General features: G+C 42.6%; 1 protein-coding gene across 4 annotated transcripts in view; it reads right to left on the bottom strand.

Annotated features, from left to right (window-relative positions):
* The window catches only part of LOC126470485 (terminal uridylyltransferase 4-like), a 204560-nt gene that overhangs the window by 104614 nt on the left and 76813 nt on the right, over nt 1-23133 (bottom strand). For all 4 annotated transcript variants that reach the window (XM_050098356.1, XM_050098355.1, XM_050098357.1 and 1 more), the window contains 2 exons: nt 4349-4622; nt 3563-3679 (listed from right to left, as the gene is read on the bottom strand). In XM_050098356.1, the coding sequence (XP_049954313.1) occupies nt 3563-3679; nt 4349-4622 (391 nt within the window). The remainder of the gene's footprint in view (nt 1-3562; nt 3680-4348; nt 4623-23133) is intronic.

The raw sequence follows: 23133 nt of genomic DNA, 5'->3' as shown, positions 1-23133 counted from the left end.
TCATTTACACTATCTCAGTCGGATTTTTAAAGTTGACAGAACTATTTCAAGCTTCGCAACAGACTTTGTTCTAGATAGAAGATTCCATAAATGACATTTGAAACATCTAATTTCATACTCAATGCTGTCACATTCTACACTACTAGCAATGAAGAAAGTAGAGTCATGCAATGTGTCATACAATTACAAATGAGGGTAAAGCTAAACCTGCATTCAGAGTTTAATTCATGAGAATGCACTCTCTCTCCAATCGTGAACAGAACCATGCAGCTTGTAGATGCTGTTCAGTCAATCAACATGTCTTTAGACGTCATTTCAAGCTTTGCCCATGTACATATTGTCACTATATGACGAGAACATTCTATAACTACTGTCAGACACCCAACACTGAAGATTTGCCTTGTAGTGGTCATCAATGATCAAACAAGACCAGCTGATGATCATTACCTACAAATTACGGATCTTGGACACTCCAAGGGGCATGAAACAAAGCTGTGTGTTGTCTTTCTGTTGTAAATGGGAGAGCTGTATCAACCTATACAGTACATGACCATCTTCGTAAGATCAGTGTGGTCTCTTAAGTTTCCACTACAAAACAACAGTAAAAATCACACAGCACTGTAAATACACTATGGCTGGCAAGGTAACTATTAGTACGGAACATGAATCAATGGTATAGGGTTCTCTTCACCAACGAGTGCAGGATTTTTCTGATGATAATCGTAAATAAGTGTGGGGTTGGCTCTGCAGGCAGGGGGATCACAGTATCAAATGTTACTCAGCAGAAGATTTTGCTTTAACAGATGGGTGCAAGTGTTTTATATTAGAGAAGAAAGTAACCTTCAGTGGAGATACAAAAACTGTTTGCTTACACTGAGGCGATGAAAGGCATGGGATACCTCCTAATATTGTATTGGTCCTCCTCCTGCCCAGCATAGTTGAGCAACTTGACGTGGCATGGACTCGACAAGTCATTGGAAGTTCCCCACAGAAACATTGAGCCATGCTGCCTCTATAGCCATTCATAATTGCAAGTGCCTTGTTGACAAGACTTAGGTCCATGTCTACATGGGGTCTGCACCACACTAACTCTACCAACAGCTCTTACCAACTGAAATCCACACTCATCTGACCAAGCCACAGCTTTCCAGTCATCTAGAGTCCAGCCAACATAGCCACAAGCCTAGGAGAGGCACTGCAGGTGATGATGTGCTGTTAGCAAAGGCACTTACATTGCTCGTCTGCTGCCATAGCCCGTTAACACCAAATTTCATGGTACTGTCTTAATGGATATATTTGCCATATGTCTCACATTGATTTTCCTAGTTATTTAATGTAGTGTTGCTTGTCTGTTAGCACTGATAACTCTATGCACACACCGCTGCCCTTGGTCATTAACTGAAGGTCAACAGCCACTGTGTTTTCTATGGTGAAAGGTAATTCCTGAAATTTGGTATTCTTGACACACTCTTGACACAGCAGATCTCTGAATATTAAATTCCTAATGCTTTCTGAAATGGAATGTCCTATGCGTCCAGCTCCAATACCATTACACATTCATGTGGTCACCATCGCGTCGTAAACTTTTTCATGTGAATTACCTGAGTACAAATGACAGCTCAGCCAATGCACTGCACTTTTATACCTTGTGTACATGATACTACCAACATCTGTATATGTGTATATCGCTATCCCATGATTTTTCTCACCTCTGTTTAGATCCACTCTTTGCGTGTTCAAAAAAGTTCTAGCTATCACCTGCAGTAATTAACTGGATTATCAAGGTCATGTCAAACTAGTATGCGGGATCATGCTTTCTTGATTGAATTTCTACTAGTAACCACCATTTCCATGTTAATTAGTACGCACCACAAACTGCTGCCATGAACCCAAATCAATTTTCTGCTGTTACATTTGCTTCAAATATCTTAAGTCTCATCACAATCTTTCTCTGGCGTGATTTCACTATTCCGTCACCTCCACTTCACATCTTAAAGCTCTCATCTTCTCCAGAGGTATTGTTTAAAATGTCTGCAATATGCATTTATCACTAAATTTATATTTATTATGTAACTACAGAGTTGCTGGTGACTGAATACAGTATCAAGAGCTTATGTAAACATGTAGAAGGAAAACCTGGAATGAACTTTGTAGGCAGCAGTACACTTCAAATTCAGATATGATAAGCAGATAAAAATTGCACAATCTTAACACTTTCAAAAAATTTAAAAGAAGAATAACAGCCTGATGGTAAGGCTCCTCACAACTGCTTAATGCATCCAAAAATTCTAGATTATCCCAATAAAAATAAAACTGAAGCAGACGTCAACTCCAGGGTTGGTTACGATACCACAGTGTTTTACTAGACCTAGTCCCCTTGCCTTCTTTCAACCTAGAACTGTTTACCAGCCAGTTATAAGAGGACCTGTAGTTTAAAGTGGGCACCTAACTATGAGAAACTATGTTGGCATAAATAATTTTAACTTTTGGAATAATGTATTTCACTGAGCTGACAACAGATCACCCCACCTTCACCATCTACACCCATGTATTAGGTTCCAGGAACTTTTTCTGGCTTTAGCTTCTTAGCTCTATCATTTCCTGAGCAGACCTGTACCCCTTACACCTTTGGGCATATATTGCGAAACTGTTTTAGGGTATTGTTTTACATGTCCCTTCCATTTCTGCTTATATGTGTTGAATTTTTCTGTTACCGTAAAATATTTTCAGCTCATTTCTAATACCTTAATTTCTTAACCTATCTTCTAGTTTACATCCTTCAATTGATCTGAGGTATTTCATTCAACTAATGTCTCCCTTGTTAGTAATCTAAGCCTCATATCTGTAAAGCAGCACCGAAACAACTAGCGGTTTATAGAATTTCAGTCATCTGATTAGTTGTGTTTTTGTTGTTCCGCAGACACCCTGAAATATTGTTGTTTTATTCTTTACATTTTTGTCATGATCAAAAGAAGTCATATCACATGTAGTTATAATCAATTATGTGCTTGTTTTGTTTTCAATTACATCTGCTTTCCTCACTTTTGTCTTTTCTATACCGTATATTTTGCTACTGTAATTTTGAAGAACTTTGTGTGATTTAAAAACATTTCTTTGTATTTCTTCTTCTGAAGTGGTTATTATAGTGCGGCCGTCGGCATACAATAATGTCTTTATAGAATGGTCCTCATCTAACTTTATTCCTTTCATGTTTTCTGTTTCCTCATCCCACTTTTTAATCATCTCATTCACGTATAAAATTGAATAAAGCTGGCGAAAACTGCAAACTTGTTTAACTCCTTGGTTAGTTATAATGCCATTCTTACTTATTCTGTTTCTTGTTTTTATTACAAAGTTAGGGTTGTTATATAAGCTTTTTACAGCCCGTATCAGACATCACGGGATTCATTTTCTTACAATATTAACCACAGTTTTGTCCTGTTCAATCTATCATTAAGTAAAAATGAAATAATATAACATATTTACAAATAACAGTGGTGCAAGTATTTAAAAAAACTTCCAAGAAATCAGTTTTAAATTTCTATTAAAATTAATGTTATACCTCTTCACGCTTTTTATGACGTTCCTCACAAAGGTGTCGATCAACAGTAGCCAAATCATCACAGAAATATTCACAGTAACCACATTTAAAATGGGCTCGGGGAAATCTAGAATTTCCCTGTAAGAAACAGAAACCAAGAAGATAATGCACTGCTTCCTCATACTGCAACGAGGGGGGAGGAACAGGAAAGAGGTATATGTTGGAGTGGGGGGGAAGATGGAGATGGAGAGGAGGGATGGAGAGGGAGAGGGGGTGGGGTGGGGTGGGGTGGGGTGGGGTGGGGTGTGTGGGGGGAGGGAGATGGGGTAGGATATCAATGTTGGTTTAACATCTAGCCACTGATTGGTAATTACAACTGAAAAGCAAATTTCACAATGAGAAATGAGTTATACGTCACAACAAACAACAAAATACATGAATATTGCGACAGATTTTAATTCATCACGACAAAATTGTTATGCGACTGATAATTCTCTTCTAATATGCAGAATTAAACTGCAATCCACAAATGAATGCAATAGAAATAGCTATTAGTCCACTATAATATACACAGGTACAATGAACTAAGAAGCAATGTAATTTAGTTTTAATCATGAAATGACATCATTTATAATGAGGTAAACATAAATGGCTTTGCTAAACTCTTATGTCAACTGTAGATCAAATACATAAAATTGCAATTGATAGAACAGGCACAAAGATGCAGACTGCTGTATATAACAAATTTTGGTAATGAAACTATAAAAACAAATAGTAAACATATCCTAAAACTTTTAAGAGACATACCTGTGTCAACTTCGTAATTCCCCTTCCTGCATACACATCAAAATCAGTGTCCTCCTTCTGTGGTGCTTTACTGTCATTGTGAGATACACTAGGAGCTGCTTCATTGCCACCTACTTCTGTGGCAGGCCTGGGAGGAAACTGAAGTGCAATCGATGGTTTCTTAACTTTGACTTTCTTGCTCTTTGATTTTTTCTTGTTTTTTGCCTTACGTCGTTCAGTACTATCATTACTGGGTGTGGCAACATTGCTCTTTACTGCTGAATCCTTATCGTTCCTAAGAAATAACAAGTTTACATAACCATAAATTACAGGTAATGCTGAACTGTTTGTAGAAATGGAAATTCAGTTAGCACTAATCTATGTATGAATATCACTAATCAAAGCATGCAAACTGTACAATTCACACTATAACGATAGTGTCTATGCTTTGCTCAAAAACAAATACAAACTTCAAATTTCAAGAAAATCTCTTATGGTTAAAATGTCGTTCTAATGACGTAATAAATGAACTTACTATTCATTCATTCACTCACTCACTCATTCATTCATAATGAACAATGATGAAACAAAATTTGAAGTTTGGGTAAACAAAAACATTTCTTTGTCAGGAATCAATTACTTGACAAGCCATAGCATCTAGCAACTCTGCCAAATGGCTAAGTACAGTCATGTTCGATTCAAAGTACTGAGCATTTTCATTTCACCATGCAAGAACGAAAGTGGAGGCAGATGGCGTCTTCACAGGCACATATACCAGCTTGTTAAATTTACTGGTGATGACAATGGTAAAGAGTGAAGAGCATGCATGAGGTGGGCGTGGGACTGAGATGACCAATATGGATGCGGCATAGGTCTACAACTTCTCTTTGAGAGGAGAAAAGTGACATTTCCCACATCTTAGTGAAGTCTTTTCTTTTATCACCCAGAGTTTGCTGGGTCTCCTCATTTTTGTTATGTGACCCCCACCTTGCATATCAAGAGGAATAGTTCGGTCGTGACGGGCTCTCACAATGACCTCAAATATTCTGAAGGAATACCAGTCTACTCAAGATCTCTTGTTTCCACTTAGATCTTCCAATAGTTTGTCAAATTCATCTCACAGTAAAATATATCACATCTTACCTTCACCTACTTCACCTTCTTTCTCTGTAAATACTGTCCTCAACTTTGCTTCCCTCATACACCTATACATTCCTTCCACATTTCAGCTCTCCTTCCTTTGTTTAGTACTAGCTTGCCATCTAAGCTCTTGATATTGCGTATCCAACATGGTGGATCCACCCCCACAGGATGACGGGTTGTAATGTGTTCATGTCACTTGAGGCCAATGTAGAGGCTGGCCGTGTGACCTTGCCCAGTCACCCTGTGAGTGGACAGGTGGTCAATCCTTTAGCAGGGTTCCAGCAGACACACAAGGCAGGGATTTACTAGTTATTCAGAGGTCAATATTAGGCATGTTATGTAGCCCCTTAGGCAGACAGCATTCAGGAAAGAAAGCCAATGTGCTCTCACTATGTCTGCTTGGGGAGCCTCATCCAAGATGTGGAGGAGGCCTTGCATGCAGCTATCAAGCGTACAGGGTGCAGTCATCTGCAAGTTGAGGCTCACGTCAGCACCAACGACCTCTGTCGCTTGGGATCTGAGCCAATCCTCAGCTCATACAGGTGGCTAGCAGATGTGGTGAAGACTGCTGGCCTCATGCAGGGTGCAAGCGGAGCTCTCAAGTTGCAGCATTGTTTCCACAGTCAATCAGGGTCCTTTGGTTTGGAGCTGTGTGGAGGGTCTCAACCAAAAGCTTCGTCAACTCTGTGATGGTCTCGGCTGCAGATTTCGGGATCTGCATTGCTGAGTGTGGAATGCTTGGACTCCCCTTGATAGGTCAGCGGCGCACTAAATGAAGGAAGCAGAGCACTTGTGGAGTCAACAAGGGGGATTTTTAGGCTAGGCAGTACACTGACATTCTCTGACAAACACTCACCAGACAAGTTGCTGACAGCGAAATCAGACCATATTTACAGTAATGACACTACAATTGTCAAAACTTTATCAATAAGTTATTGAAGTGCTCATAACAAAGTTCCCGAAATGACTGCCCTAAAGGAAACTTCTCGAGCTCGTAATATTCTCTGAACTGACAGCTGACTGATACCTGAAGTAGAAAGCTCCGAGATATTTAGCAACTCACAGAACATATAACAAGATAACAGATTAGATGCCATAGGAAGGGGTTTATTCGCTGAACTTGACAAACATATTGTCTCAACTGAGGTCAAATTTGAGTGTGACAGTGAAATTATCTGGTCATGTATAACTGGTCTAGGTGAAATCAGGTTAATTGTTGGATGTTTCGCTGTGACAGTTCTAGAGTCATTGACAGAACATCTAGAGTCAACAGTTTGAAATGCTCAGATTTTGCAATATTAGTCAGAGGTGACTTTAACCCACCAAGTATACACTGATCAGCCAAAACATTATGACCACCTACTTAATAGCTTGTCTGTCCGTGTTTGGAACAAAATACATCACTGATTCGGCATATCAGGGATCCGACAGTTTGTTGATAGGTTTTTGGAGATATGTGGCCTCAGATGTTTACACACAGATCACATAATTCACGTAAATAACATCCCGTTGATTTGCATATGTGGTGATGGTGCCTGATAATGACCCAGATCAGTTCCATAGGATTTAGATCAAGTGAATTTGTTCATCTGAGTAGATGAAAATTTAGAAGCCTGTGTCACCGGATGTACTGGGTGGCCTGATAAAGGGCACAGAGCTCTGCACTGGTCAAGAAGCCATGGTCAGTCTTGGAACCGTCAGTGTAGATGAAGGGAGACCTCAAATGCTGAAGCAGAGCAAGAGCGAGAAAAGGACGAACAGGGAAAGAGAGTTGGATGGACAGGACGAATCCATACAAAGTTTTACCAGAACTTCAGTTTCCCAAAGAAGGCACAAACCTCGGTCCCCAAGGGAGGGGAAAAGAATAGCAGAACAGACATGCAGCCATTCCATATTCCTGATCCCTAAAACTTGATGGTTGGTTGGTTTAAAAGGAGTGGAATGGGAACAAACTGCGAGGTCATCAGTCTCTTGTTCCCAGTCGAACAATTACCCAAGGGAAAGAAGAAAACGAAGATGTGTGGCACACTAACAGGAGAAAGGAAGAATCAGAAGAATGACAGGAGGACAACAAACACAACAATGGACAAAACAGGACAAAAAAACCACAGAGACATGCAAGAAACAAGGAGAAGAGATTAAAAACAAGTAGGCAGATTACCATGGCTGGTTGAACATGAGAATAAAAAAAGGAGAAACTAGGGCGAAGGACACGGAGGGACAAAGGACATGCACTAAAACTCAGATCAAATGATAAAACCCACCCTCACGAATAAAACATAAAACTAAAGCTGCTGTTGAGGCATTGCTGCCCAGCACCGAAGGCAGGGTGCTGGGAAAGTTAAAAGTCTGCCGGAGAGTGGTTAAAAGTGGGCAGTCCAGCAAGAGGTGGACAACTGTTATTTGGGAGCCACAGTGACACTGAGGTGGGTCTTGCAACAAAGGAGGTAACCATGTGTGAACCACGTATGGCCAATGCGGAGCCGACAATGGACAACCGAATCCCTGCGAGAAGCCCGCAGGGAAGACTTCAACACATTCGCTGTCTCCTTAATGACACGCAGTTTGTTGTGCATACTGTTATGCCACTCCTCCTCCCAAAGCCGAAAAACCTTGTAGCCTACGACAGAATGCAGGTCAGTTTCAGAGATACCCATCACCAGGAGTGGTTTCCGCGCAGCCTGTCAGCAAGTTAATTGCCTGGGATTCCGACATGTCCTGGGGTTTACACAAACACCACTGAATGACTGGACCATTCCAGTGCAGAGATGGACTCCTGTATGTACGCTACCAAAGGATGGAAAGGATAGCACTGGTCGATAGCCTGTAAGCTGCCCAGGGAGTCAGAACAGAGAAGAAATGACTCACCAGAACAGGAACGGATGTACTGAAGTGCACGAGATATGGCCACAAGTTCTGTAGCGAATACACTACTGCAAGCGGGCAAGGAATGCTGTTCAATATGGCCTCTGGTGACATAGGTGAAGCCAACATAACCATCAACCATCAAGCCGTTGGTGTAGCCATCGAGCCATCGGTGTAAACAACTTCAGAGCCCCAGAACACGTCAAGAATCAAGAGGAAGTGACACCAGAGAGCGGCGAGGTTAACAGAGTCCTTAGGGCCATGCAAAAGGTCCAGACGAAGCTTTGTCCAAGGTGTACACCATGGAGGTGTACGTGAATCAACCTCAAGTAGAGGTGGTAAAGAGAAGGACTCCTGTTTGGAGAGAGAGGATCGCACGCGAACCGCAATCGTGAGCCCTGACCTGGGCTGCCGATGTGGGAGATGAACAGCTGCGGATGGGAAAAGGAGATGGTAATTCGGATGCTCAGGAGAACTACGAATGTGTGCAACATAACTGGCGAGTGGTTGTGCACATCGGATTCTCAATGCAGGGACTCCGGCCTCCACCAGGACACTGGTCACCAGACTCTTTCTATAAGCTCCCGTCGCTAGGTGAATGCCAGCGTGATGCACTGCATCGAGTAAACCCAACACTAAGGATGCTGCCGAACCGTAAACCAGGCTCCCATAGTCAAGGTGGGATTGAACAAGGGCTCTGTAGAGCTGTTGCAGTGTAGAGCGATCTGCACCCCAGTTGGTGTTGCTCAGGCAGCGGAGAGCACTGAGGTGAGGCCAACACTCCCACTTAAGCTGACGAATGTGAGGTAGCCAAGTCATCTGGGCGTCAAAAACCAGTCCTAAGAATCGATGCATCTCCACTACAGTGAGTGGATCGTCATTAAGATAAAGTTCAGCTACCGGATGAACGGTATGACACCAACAGAAGTGCATGACACATGACTTCGTGGCTGAAAACTGGTGGCCGTGGGCTAGAGCCCATGACTGCGCCTTGTGAATGGCTCCCTGTAGGTGCCGCTCAGCAACACCAGTACTGGAGGACCAATACGAAATGCAGATGTCATTTGCATACAGAGACGGGGAGACCGACGGCCCTACACCTGCTGCTAGGCCATTAATAGCCACTAAAAATAGAGATACACTCAATACGGCACCCTGCGGAACGCCATTCTCCTGAATATGGAGGGAATTATGGGAGGCACCAACTTGGACACGGAAAGTGTGGAGCGACAGGAAGTTTTCGATAAAAATCAGGAGCATGTTAAGTAAAAAAAGATGGCAACCAGGTGTTGACATCTGGAAAAGGCTGTTCGGGTGACAGACTTGAGGGACACAAGATTATCTACGGTAGAGCGACCCTGGCAGAAGCCACCCTGACATGGAGCCAGTAGGTCACAAGACTCCAGGACCCAATCCAAGCGCTGACACACCATATGTTCCAGCAGCTTACAGAGAACGTTGGTGAGGCTGATGGGCCGGTAGCTATCCACATCAAGCGGATTTTTACTGGGTTTGAGCACCGGAATGATGGTGCTCTCCTGCCAATGCGATGGAAAGACACCATCACACCAGATCCGGTTAAAGATGACAAGGAGATGTTGCTTGTAGTCGGACGAGAGATGTTTGATCATCTGACTGTGGATACGATCTGTCCCAGGAGCTGTGTTGGGGCAATGTGCGAGGGTGCTGAGGAGTTCCCACCCTGTAAATGGGGTGTTATAGGATTCACTGTGGCATGTAGTGACCGAGAGGACTTTCCTTTCCATCTGCCGTTTGAGGATGCGAAAGGCTGGGGGGTAGTTCTCCAACGCAGAGGCTCGAGCATAGTGCTCAGCACAGTGCTCGGCAATTGTGTTTGCGTCGTTAGATAGCACGCCATTGATGTTAATGCCAGGGACACCTGTTGGGGTCTGGTCCCCTAAAAGACATCTGATCTTCATCCAGACTTGGGAAGGTGACGTATGGCATCCAATTGTCGACATGTACCTCTCCAACACTCTTGTCTCTGTCATTTTATAAGCATACTCATTGAGGTATATCAACAACACCTGTCAGCAGCTGAAGGTTTCAATTAATTATCATTTATTCTAGAGATACTGCATGGTCATCAATGGTATCTATTCTTTTGAGAACAGTTACTATCTTCATATGCAAAAATTATCGTTGTAGTTACCCGCTCGATCACAACATCGATGGCACCATGTGGGGGAGATTCAACGGTGACAGCAGAGGTGAAAGCTACCCAATCTGCCTTGTTTAAAGCCCATCTGGGTAGGCGTCTGTGGGCATGACGCTGGGGGAGTGACAGGAAGATAGAGAAGTGGTCACTACCACGCAGGTCATCATGTGCTCTCCAGTGGATAGATGGGCGATGTCCTGGGCTGCAAACTGATAAATCAATTGTCAAGTAACTACCGTGAGCCACACTGAAATGTATGGCAGCCCCAGTATTTAAGAGGCAGAGGTCGAGTTGGGACAGTAAATTTTCGACATTTCTGCCACGTCCAGTAAGCATTGTGCTACCCCACAAGGGGTTATTGGCGTTAAAATCTACCAAAAGTAGGAAAGGTTTAGGGAGGTGGTCAATCGGTGCAGCTGATATGTTCAGGGGTACCGCATCATCTGGAGGGAGATATACGTTGGAGACAGTTATTTCCTGCGTTGTCCGTACCCTGACAGTCACAGCTTCAAATGGCTCTGGGCGCTATGGGACTTAACATCTCCGGTCATCAGTCCCCTAGAACTTAGAACTACTTAAACCTAACTACCCTAAGGACATCACACACATCCATGCGCGAGGCAGGATTTGAACCTGTGACCGTAGCGGTTGCGCGGTTCCAGACTGTAGAGCCTAGAACCGCTCGGCCACTCCGGCTGGCATCACAGCTTCAAGAGGAGTTTGAAGGGTCAGAGGTTCACTACATACTGAGTTCAGGACATAAACACAAACTCCACCTGACACCCTATTATATTCATTATGGTTCTTGTAATACCCCCTGTAGCCACGAAGGGCAGGGATCCACATTGCCAGGAAACAGGTTTCCTGGAGGGCAATGAGAAAGCAGGTGTAAAGCTTAACAGTTGCCGTAGTTCAGCCAGGTGGTAGAAAAAACCGCCACAATTCCACTGGAGGATGACATTGTGAGACTGGGAAGGCACGAAACACTCAATGAGGCAGTCTACGCCTCAGGATCACCTGCTGTCACAGATTTATTTACTGAACAGGCTATATCCATCGTGTCTGATGATCTGGCAGATCTAGGTCCTTCGTGGACGCTAGAATCTTCACCTCATCCTCAGACGCAGAGCTTGTAGGCAGTGGTGGTGTGGGTGCCACTTCAGTTCCCTTGGTCTTGGGGGGTCTTCTTTCTGGATTTCTCTCACTGATCCTTGGGTTTCTCTGGCTGGGAGGGCTTCACTGATTCACTCTGCAGGACTGAGGATGATTGTGAAGCCCTACGACCAGCTGCTTTTGGGCACTTCAGCCACTGGCAGGTGTCATGTTTCCCGCTAGCAGAAACATGGGAAGGGAGTGACCCAAGGGACCCCTTCCTAGCGAGAGGAGCTGAAGAAGTCTTACACTTCTCTGGCTGAGAAGTAGGGACTGGTGACCCCGATGGTTGGGGGACAGTGCTCCTGAGGTAGGTGGTGCGGGAGCAACAGAGAGGGAAGTGCCCCTCACCATCAAGGTGGCAGGTGTAGTCTTGCAGCTCTGAGAGACAACAGGAATTCGAAGGACTGATGGGGCTACAACTGTCCTCGTAGTGGCGGCATAAGAGGACGTCATAGCTACAGGATGTAGGCACTCAAATTTCCTCTTGGCCTCAGTGTAGGTCAGTCAGTCCAGGGTCTTGTATTCCATGATTTTCCTTTCTCGCTGTAAAATCCTGCAGATCAGTGAGAAAGAGGAATGATGGTCTATGCAGTTGACACAGATGGGAGGCAAGGCACACCGAGTATTGGAATGGGATAGACATCCACAATCTTGACATGTGATGCTGGAAGTACAGTGGGAAGACATACAGCCGAACCTCCAGCACTTAAAGCATTGAATTGGGGAAGGGATATATGGCTTCACATCACAGCGGTAGACCATCACATGGGCCTTCTCGGGTAATGAGTCACCCTCGAAGGCACCGGTGGCAACCTGATTATCCCTCGGACCCCGATGGACGTTCCGGACGAAATGAACTCCTCGACGCTCTAAGTTGGCATGCAGTTGTCAGACTGCAGAACACGGTCCCTGTGGAATATAATAACCTGGACCATATTTAAGCTCTTATGGGGCATGATGGTAATGGAAACATCCTCCAGCTTGTCACAAGCGAGTAATGACCATGACTGGGCAGAGGATGCAGTTTTTATCAAGAATGGCCCTGACCGCATTTTGGATAAGCCCTCCACCTCCCCAAACTTGTCCTCTAAATGCTCTACAAAAACTGAGGCTTCATTGAGACAAAGGAGTCCCCATCAGCTCTCATACATACGAGGTACCGGGGCGAATAAGGTTTGCTGCCATCCTTAGCCTGGCGTTCCTCGCGTGGTGTGGCCAGGGAGGGGAAACGATTTAGGATCATACATCCTTGCATTGTACTGAGTCTTGGAACGTTTAGAGACTGCTGGCGTTTGATCACCAGCAAGTGATGACGTGGTACGCTTCATTGTGCGTCATCCACCCTGATGCCACTCACTCCAACCAGGGGCCCTCTCCACGGACGCCACCCAGCCTCACCAAAGGCCACCTGGCAGGATGGCCATTGCCGAGAGTCCCATGCCCCAGGGTGATGGGCATCTACTCCTTGGCATACATGGAGAGTTAACGGCAGACATCAGCAGAGCGATCCCTGTGTAGTCAGGGGGCTACAACCAACAGGGTACATGGCAGCCCCACCACAATGGACTGGCTACCGTGCTGGATATAAGGTGCAAAGAATTCCATGGTAATCGACGGCACAGAAAACAACACTTCATAGTGAGTGGAGGAAAACGCACCCAGGAACGTGTCCTTGCTCAAGAGATGGAAGATGAGCAGGACTGCAATGCCACAACGAGAAAGTGGGCTAAAGATCTCAATGCATGATGGACATGATGCACCATGTAAGGCGCCCTTCCCCAATGGCTTGCTCTTCGGGAAAATTTTGAAAAATGTAGGTCAAACCCTAAAGGGGACCATCACATAAAGGCCGAAAGGTGTGACACTCCTTTAGTCACCTCTTATGACAGGCAGGAATACCTCAGGCCTATTCTAAGCCCCGGGCCCGCAGTGGGCGTAATACTGATTAAGGATCTGTTTTTGGAATACCTATCTCAAGAGTTGACTTACAGGTAGTCACTTTGGCTAATCTATCTGCAAGTTCATTCCCCAGTATTCCAACAGGACCCAGAGTCCACATGAAGGTCACTGACCATCCAAATTGTTCATGGGCACACAGGGAATCCTGGAAAACCAAGACAAAGGGATTGTAAGGGTAATACTGGTCAAGAGCTCACAAATTGCTTAAAGAGTCACTTCAGATGAGAAAAGAATCACCAGTGCAGGAATGGATATCCTGAAGAGCATAAGAGTTGACTACCTCCTCTGCAGTGGAAACACTACAGCCATCCAGCATGGAACTGCGGAAGAAAAGGCCTGCATTGTGAGAAGACAGGAGTTGAGTGCTACACCATGACAATGCTCCAGCTCATTGTGCCTTCTCCATAGTATTATTTTTGACCAAACCATGAACCATTGCAACACATTATTGCTTTCTCCTAGAAGGGGGAGGTGTTCCCTATCAAATGAGACCAAACTTTTGGCTGTATCCGATTTAGTACAGGAGCTAGGAGGTCACACATGGGGGCACATTTTTTGAAAAGAAAATGGCCAAAACTGTAACTTTAGGAGGGCCTGCTCAGTCCCCATGGGGGTTGCACATTTCAGTACCTGAGATATGAACTTAATTTAGTGCAGGTGCATTGATGTCATGAGAACTGCCCATTTTAAATGCCAGTAATTGAGATTTGCTTACAAGTATTGTAAAGTGAGACTCTGATCATTTAAAGTATTTCATTACTCCATGGTGCATTCCTCTCCCACAGCTTCGTCCTGACCTATCACCAAGTCCAAAAGACTTGGTTCATCTTGAGGCCGTCTGCTACGGGGGTGTATGTGAGTGGGCCTGAAGGAGAGGTGGTAGAGGAAACAGTTTGAGTTCAGCGAGGAGGGACAGGATGCAGACTGCGATCATAATCCCTGATCAGGACCGCTGTTGCAGGAAATGCGTTTCTGTGTTTGGTTCGGAAGTTATACATAGACAAACAGCTACACAAGTTATCACATTTTTGCAAGTTTCCAATGTTTTTTTATCTCATGTGTGAATGATAGTACTGAAACAATATTTGGTGTGTATAGAGAGGTGGTACAGCTGAATTCATGAAACAAATTTGGCTGTGTTACTTGCATGCACATATTGATTTTTTTGATGCTGAAAATTCCGAAATTGATGAAAATCACTATTTGGGACCTCCCCAAATGCAATGCATGCAAGGTCACATTGTGCTGCAAATTGCTTCATTGTGTGGCTTGTATCTAAGTTTAATTACCCCCAAAATATCTTTGTGTTACTCCCATATATTGTAAGTCATTTGACAATGTTCTAATACTGATACACCACATATTATACCAGGCATTCCATGAGTGAATGAGCCTATGAGTGGAAGTTAAAAATGTGAAAGTCATGACTGTGAACAGTTTCAATGAAATCCTAAGTCACTGAAATAAAGTGTAGAGGATAGAAACATTCTGCAACTTTTTTTCCCCTTTCATTTATCACTATCATCTTAGAGAAATGACACCTGTGGGTGGTGGTGGTAAACTGAAGGGTGTCAAGTTGGCAATGATTTCACATAATTATTGATGAACAGTTCATTGTTGCAATGATTATTAAGCTCGTTTTCAGTAGCAAGTTCTTTTGAAGTAATTTCTGTTTTACAATGAAAGCTCTCCCATCTGTCACTAAAATCATGCACTGGTTTTTGATAGTAAAGAAAGACTTTCATTTCATTGAAACATGCTCAAGATCTTCTGAATTCTGTAAGTTATATTTTAATTCAAATTGTTTTTTTCATGCATAAACACTGTGATGGATAAACACTGTGATGGATAAACACTGTGATGGATAAACACTGTGATGGATAAACACTGTGATGGATAAACACTGTGATGGATAAACACTGTGATGGATAAACACTGTGATGGATAAACACTGTGATGGATAAACACTGTGATGGATAAACACTGTGATGGATAAACACTGTGATGGATAAACACTGTGATGGATAAACACTGTGATGGATAAACACTGTGATGGATAAACACTGTGATGGATAAACACTGTGATGGATAAACACTGTGATGGATAAACACTGTGATGGATAAACACTGTGATGGATGGCACATGCTACCTGGGATGGATGGGACAATTTATATGACGTAATTAAGTTAAAACCTATCCCCTAAAGCAGGGCCGCACAAACACGTAAAACCGCACACGTGCGAAGCGAGTGCCTGCACAGTGTATCGGTTCAACTCTGCATACTTCGCCTCAACTCGGCTTGCTAGGTGAGGCCGACGCTGTGCGCTGCCGAATGCGCTGCCAGACGGCTTAGTCAACATTGGAATACGTAAGCGCAAGACAATTACCGGAATAATGGAACCATCTGCTCCAAAAAAAGGGAAAATTGCCGAAAGTCACTTTAAACCGGAATGGGAACTCTCCTACTTCTTTGTGCGTTGTGACGATAAAGCCAAATGTCTAATCTGCGGTACACTAATTACGCGTGTCAGAAAATCGTCTATTGAAAGGCACTACAGCAAATTGCATTCAGAAAAGTATAGTTATATAACAGGGGATGCCAGAGAGGAAGAATTACGGAAGTTGCAAATTCTTGCAGAAGAGAATTCTGTATCTACAAACGCGGTTTGTTGCAAGTACTTTACCATGTATATTTTGGTTAAAGGTCATGTGAAACGAAATAACATTTGTTTGGATTCCTTAGTTTTCGTTTTCGCATAAATTATTTCTAACATATCTTTGTTTCTCTATTTGAGGCTGAAGAAGATGAGGGGTGTTGCGAAAGGACTCTCAGAGCTAGTTACAAAGTTGCTCTACGTTTAGCAAGAGCGGGGAGGCCATTTATGGATGGGCCATTAATAAAAAAACATTATGTTGGACGTAGTAGAGACAATGAATCCCACATTAGCTCCCGCGTACAGCAGAATACCACTTTCCAGAATGACAATAATCGGAGAATCAACGACATTGCTGAGAATTTGCATGAACAACTGGCAGCCAAAATTGAAAACTTCCTCGCGTACTCCATCGCACTTGATGAGTCCACGGATATTAACAGCACGGCTCAGTTCGCAATATTTTTGCATGGCGTGGACGACTACCTATATGTAACGGAAGAGCTCCTGGATATGATTTCGTTGAAGGACACTGTTACAGGGGCGGATTTTTTAGCAGCTGTTGAAATGGCAGCTGAGGGAATAGGACTCCCTTGGGAAAAGCTGTTTTCCGAAACCACAGACGGGGCACCAGCAATGTGCGGTAAAGCAAAAGGCTTTATTGGCCTACTGCGGAAAATACTTAACATGCCAAATTTACCTTCTGTTCATTGTTTTGCACACCAAGAGGCTCTTTGTGCGAAAGTTATCGGTCTTCAAGATGTGATGAAGGTAGTGGTGCGTATCGTGAACTACATTTGTTCTTATGGACTCACTCATCGTCAGTTCAAAGAATTTTTGATTTCCTTTGAAGAGGAGTATCCAGTTATTCCCTACCACGCTGAGGTGCGCTGGCTCAGCAAATGTAAAGTGATTTCCCAAATTTTTCGACTACGCCACACTGTGGCTCAGGTTTTGGAGAGCAAAGGACGTCCGGAGCCACTTTTTCATGACCCTGAATGGGTGGCTGATTTAGGATTTTTAGCAGACATTATGGCTCTCCTAAATGACTTAAGTCTGAAACTCCAAAAAGAAAACAATCTCATCAACGATATGATCAGCAAAATAAACGCTTTCCAGTATAAACTGAAGCTCCTCAAAAACAACCTTTCAGAGAAAAATACGCAACACTTTCCTGAACTAGGTAAGCGAGTTATAAATTGTACCTTTATTAAAACTGCCTGATTTTTATACCCGCTCTAATCAAAACGGTACTATGTTTTTGTTTGACAGCATCTGTGCAGGAAGGAGCGCGCTTTGAAAAATACGTCGAGGTGCTTCAATCCCTTGAAAATGCGTTTAACGACAGATTCCAGGTAATGTGCCGCTATATGACATACAGCTAAATAAAGGAGATTGCGTTACATATGCAACTGTAACATTACATTAAAACTAATAGTACACATTACATGTTTATTAAAATCTATCGCATTTTAGTACTTCGAAACAATGGCTTACATTACTTTCATTTATTAACATTGGATTTGTTATTGTTTCAGAAAATTACCTACCTGTAGCCAATTCTCTCTGTTTTTGTGAAACCTTTTTCGATGGATATTGAAAGTGCGCCTTCAGATTTACATTTCGAACTAACTGATTTGCAAAGCGATGTTCACCAAAAGGATGTGTTTTACAATAGAAAAGGTTTGCTCCAATTCTACTAGAATTTGCCGAAGGAATAATTTCCCAAGTTACACATAGAAGCAGTGAAGATTGTTTCTATGTTTGGTTCCACTTGTGTTTTTTTTCTGTTTGTACAAAAACTAGATTGCGTGCGAGTATTTCTAATTGTAATTTAAAAAATTCTCTCAGAATTGCTGTCAACCAATGTCTTGTTCCAGACCTTAGTAGCATAATTGCAAATAAAATAAAGAGCACAAAGGAAGATACATTTGTGTTGAAACCAAATTTAAAATTGTTACCATTACAGTTATTATATAAATCTCTTTTGTACCGGTACACAAAACTAAGCTCTCCACCTAGTGTACATTAGTATTTGGCAATGACGAAGACGACAGGGTATAAGCTTTGAAACAGGTCGAGACGGGCGGCGCGAGCGACACAAGCTAAGGAAGTGAGAGGCAGCGCTGTTGCGCAAAGCCGAGTAGTGGAGGGTCTGCACCGTCGTCAACATAGCGCAGCCGTCTTCTGCACTCTGCACTGTGTGATGCACCGGCGCATGCACCTCGTGCGGTCCTGCCCTAAAGCATCAAACCATGACACTGCTATCTTTCAAGGATGTTTTCGGAAGTGTCCAAAGTGCATTAAGTTAAATTCAACATTAATTTTTTAATTTTTCACTCTGTTTTATTTTTATGGTGTTAATCCACAACTATTAGTCAAAACTGCAGACAAAAATAATGATGAATTACTAAAATTGTCCATTAACCATGTCTATCAAATAATGGTAAAGAAATCAAAGATTTAAATTAAACATTTTATTTTGATTTCCCTAACTCCAAATGTCCCATCCATCACTTGTGGGAAGCCTGATATGATACATGTAATAATAATTTCTTTTTTTTATGGGCAGAAAGCAACCTAACACACCACCTGTAATACAGTTCTACCAGTCCAGGAATCCCAACTGGTCCACCACCACTATCCAATCACAGCTGTGCTGTCACTGTGCACAGTAGTGAATCATCTTATGAGGAGTGTGCATGACACTACAGTTCAGTATGGAAGTCAGTCATGAAGTTCTTGGTCGGTGTGTGGATGACATGGAGAAATGTTTTCTTGGTACAGCATTAGGACAGGAGTGTCGAACTATCTTACAGTAGACAATCAGGACTCAAACATATGTGTGACTATAGTGATGAAATAAAACACCTATTGGTTGTTCGTACAAGATTACAAATTAATGATGAGGAAACTTTGCGTTACCATCATGAGAAGGTATACCCGCACAATTTTACACACTTTTTGGTCATGTATGTTGTAACCCATTCCCTCATCACAAGACTGTGGTAAAAAAATTTCTGAGAGTTATTTCCACAAAGCTGTGTAGGCTGCTTTCTGATAATGTTAAGCTTACACCTGGCAAATATATGTGCTCAAAGTGTTATTGCATGATTAACACCAGTATAAGAGGCAACTGAAAGAATGAATGTTCAATACACACAAGTAACAGTTTTTGGCCTGCTGAAGAATTTGTAGCTGCAGTGAATGCGGCCTGTAGTGCTCTCAGTGTGTCACCACTTAAGAAACTGCATCTGAGTAGTAGTAAAAAAAGTCTTACATGGCAAAACGAAGTACAAAAAAATCTGCTCCGCTGTTCATAAGCACATGGAGAAGTGTCTCGAAGTTACAATACCTAACGATGAGGAGCATTTCCCTTCAATTTCTACACCAAACAGACTTTGCTGATCTTATTGAAAGGCTAAAAGAAAAATGTAAAATGGCTACCTATGAAATAAAAACCAAGATTATCAGTTTCCTTCCTTCAAAGTGGGCAATTGCATATGTGCTAGGGAATTTGGGGTGTCAGAATATTTGGTTTGGAAGGCCAGGATACAGAAGGAAAAACAAGGAATCTTGCCTAATGTGACACTTTGTGGACATAAGTCTTTATGTGATAATGTACAACACGCTGTTTGTACATTTTATGAAGATGATGAGTACAGTCGTTTGTGTCCAGGGATTAAAGACTCTGTAACTGTCTGATCAGAATGTGGTGTTAAAGAACACAAGCAGGAATGTCTTGTTTTAGTGAATTTGAAGGAGCTGTATGCAGCCTTCAAAGAGAAGTTTCCCCACTTATAAAACTGGTTTCTCGAAATTTGCACAGTTGCGTCCCAAATGGTGTGTACTCACAGGTGCTCATGGAACCCATGCTGTGTGTGTTTGTATTCATCACCAGAACATGAAGCTGATGTTAGATGTCACCAAGCTAAGTAAGGCAACTACAGACTTACTTGAGAAGACTGTCTGCTCTACAGAAAGTGAGGACTGTATGTTGTACAGGGTGTTACAAAAAGGTACGGCCAAACTTTCAGGAAACATTCCTCACACACAAAGGAAGAAAATATGTTATGTGAACGTGTGTCCGGAAACGCTTACTTTCCATGTTAGAGCTCATTTTATTACTTCTCTTCAAATCACATTAATCATGGAATGGAAACACACAGCAACAGAACGTACCAGCGTGACTTCAAATACTTTGTTACAGGAAATGTTCAAAATGTCCTCCGTTAGCGAGGATACATTCATCCACCCTACGTCGCATGGAATCCCTGATGCGCTGATGCAGCCCTGGAGAATGGCGTATTGTATCACAGCCGTCCACAATACGAGCACGAAGAATCTCTACATTTGGTACCGGGGTTGCGTAGACAAGAGCTTTCAAATGCCCCCATAAATGAAAGTCAAGAGGGTTGAGGTCAGGAGAGCGTGGAAGCCATGGAATTGACCAATCCATCTGTCAACGAATCTGTTGTTGAGAAGCGTACGAAAACTTCGACTGAAATGTGCAGAAGCTCCATCGTGCATGAACCACATGTTGTGTCGTACTTGTAAAGGCACATGTTCTAGCAGCACAGGTAGAGTATCCCGTATGAAATCATGATAACGTGCTCCATTGAGCGTAAGTGGAAGAACGAAACTAAAATGAGCTCTAACATGGAAATTAAGCGTTTCCGGACACATATCCACATAACATCTTTTCTTTATTTGTGTGTGAGGGATGTTTCCTGAAAGTTTGGCCGTACCTTTTTGTAACACCCTGTATAAGTGTGATAAGTGCTCTGGAGTGCATTGTATTTCAGCTCTTCTTGCAGAATCGGAAGCAATGTGTTTGGCTGAAGGTGTCCTCTGTATGCAGTGGATCACAACAGATCGGTATACATTGATATCAGTGGTGGAAACAGTTGATGATTTCATACACAATATTTTCAACAAACTGGAACTGCTGAAAAGTCCTCATTTTATAACAAAACAACAATCACTTTATCTAGCTTCACTGAAAGAAACACTTGGCCCAAGAGAGTGTATTGTGATTGGAGATTCTTCTCAGAATTACTCATTTATTGTACAAGATGCAGCACAAAGATTTCAATGGCATCAATCCCAGACCACAGCGCATCCTTTTGTAGTTTATCTACAGAAATCAGGGTCAGCATTATCAACTGTAAAGACAAAGTGCATAATAAGTGACTATCTCATTCACTCAACAGCTGCAGTACATTATTATCAGAAAACCATTATTCCCTATATAAAAGATGCAATGCCAACCTTAGGAAAAATTATCTACTTCTCAGATGTAGCATCATCTCAATATAAAAACCAGAAAAATTTAAAAATCTGGTACTGCATTCTGAGCACTTCAGAATTGATGCTGATGGTATTTCTTTGCCACTAGCCATGCGAAGAGTGCCTGTGATAGAGTTGGAGGAGGAGGAGGGGGGGGGGGGGTGGAGGAGGAATCTTTAAGAACTTCATCACCCAATCCTCAATGTACAAGCACTTTTCAAATTTGCATCACAAGAGATGAAGGATATTCCCTTCTCATATGTGTCCTCAGAAGACATTGAAAATAACAGTGCAATGATGATGTATGAAAGATTTGATCAGTGCAGGCCAATTGTAAACACAAGACAGTACCACCACTTTATATCTGCTGGAAAGAATGTTGTTACAGATGTATCGAATTTCATGCTCTGCGAGATATTGTGTGGGTTACTTCACACACAATGCAGAGGCACATCAGTCTCCAGTACAATACCAAGCAGTATCATTGCAGGATATCAGGCCGTCTTCTTACATTATTTGTGTCTACGATTCTAAATGGTACCTTGCCTTTGTTATGGACTGTTCTGAAGAGAAGCAAGATATTTTGGTGAAGTATCTGCATCCACATGGACCAGCTAAAGCTTACTTTTTAACCAATGAAGTCAGCTGGGTGAAACTCGGGGATATTCTAAAACTAAATACTGTGCCATAAACAATGACAGGCAGACAGAATGCACTGAATAGGGCAACTGAAATTGAAGTACTCCAGTTGTTTTAACAACTTTCAGCAGTACCGATAATAAACAAGGTCCAAGAAGAGTCTGCACCAAGAAACCCATACGATGGAGATACAAGGGGAAAAGAGATAGTGGAAATATACCCCTGCAGCACAGAAAGTAAGTAATACTGCAAAGGCTCACACCCTATGGTAGCCAAGCACATACTCACGAAAGAGTTGTGAGAGCCCTGGGTGCCATAACCAGTATGTTACGGGTAAGAATTGACATCTGTTCCTGGAAATGTCTTCCAGTTTAAAATCTGATTTCTAAATACCTGTCTTATCATTACACAGGGCAACTCAAAAAGAATCAGAAAATTTGCAACATGCTGTAGGTGATGTCAAATGACATAGAATGGTGCTGACACTGTCTTGCCATCTAGTAAGCAGTAAACATGGAGCAATGGAATGGTGTGCAGCATGCCTTTGCAGTAAATGCCCATTACAAGAATGGAAGTGTGGAGGCAACGTGTCAGGAATTTTGACATCATTTCAACACCAAACAGAATAGTTGTGTTTCCTCAGCCCTTGCAATCAACACATGGGTCTGTAGTTTTAAAGCAAATGGTTTTGCACTGAATATGCGATCTACAGGGAGACCCTGAAGCACTCTCACAGGAGACAATACCGGCAGTATGGAAACTGCATTTGTAAGAACCCCACAGCACACTGTTCGCCTCTACAGCTGCATCGTACGAGTGTTCAATGAATACTGAAAGTGGATTTACGAGTGTTCAATGAATACTGAAAGTGGATTTAAAGTTCCATTTGTACAAGCTGCGGATCATTCAGCAATTTCAACCT

The sequence above is a fragment of the Schistocerca serialis genome, chromosome 3 (assembly GCF_023864345.2).
Source record: "Schistocerca serialis cubense isolate TAMUIC-IGC-003099 chromosome 3, iqSchSeri2.2, whole genome shotgun sequence".
Lineage (NCBI taxonomy): Eukaryota > Metazoa > Arthropoda > Insecta > Orthoptera > Acrididae > Schistocerca > Schistocerca serialis.
The sequence above is the reverse complement of the archived record's forward strand: the minus strand, read 5'-3'. Positions and strand labels throughout refer to the sequence as shown.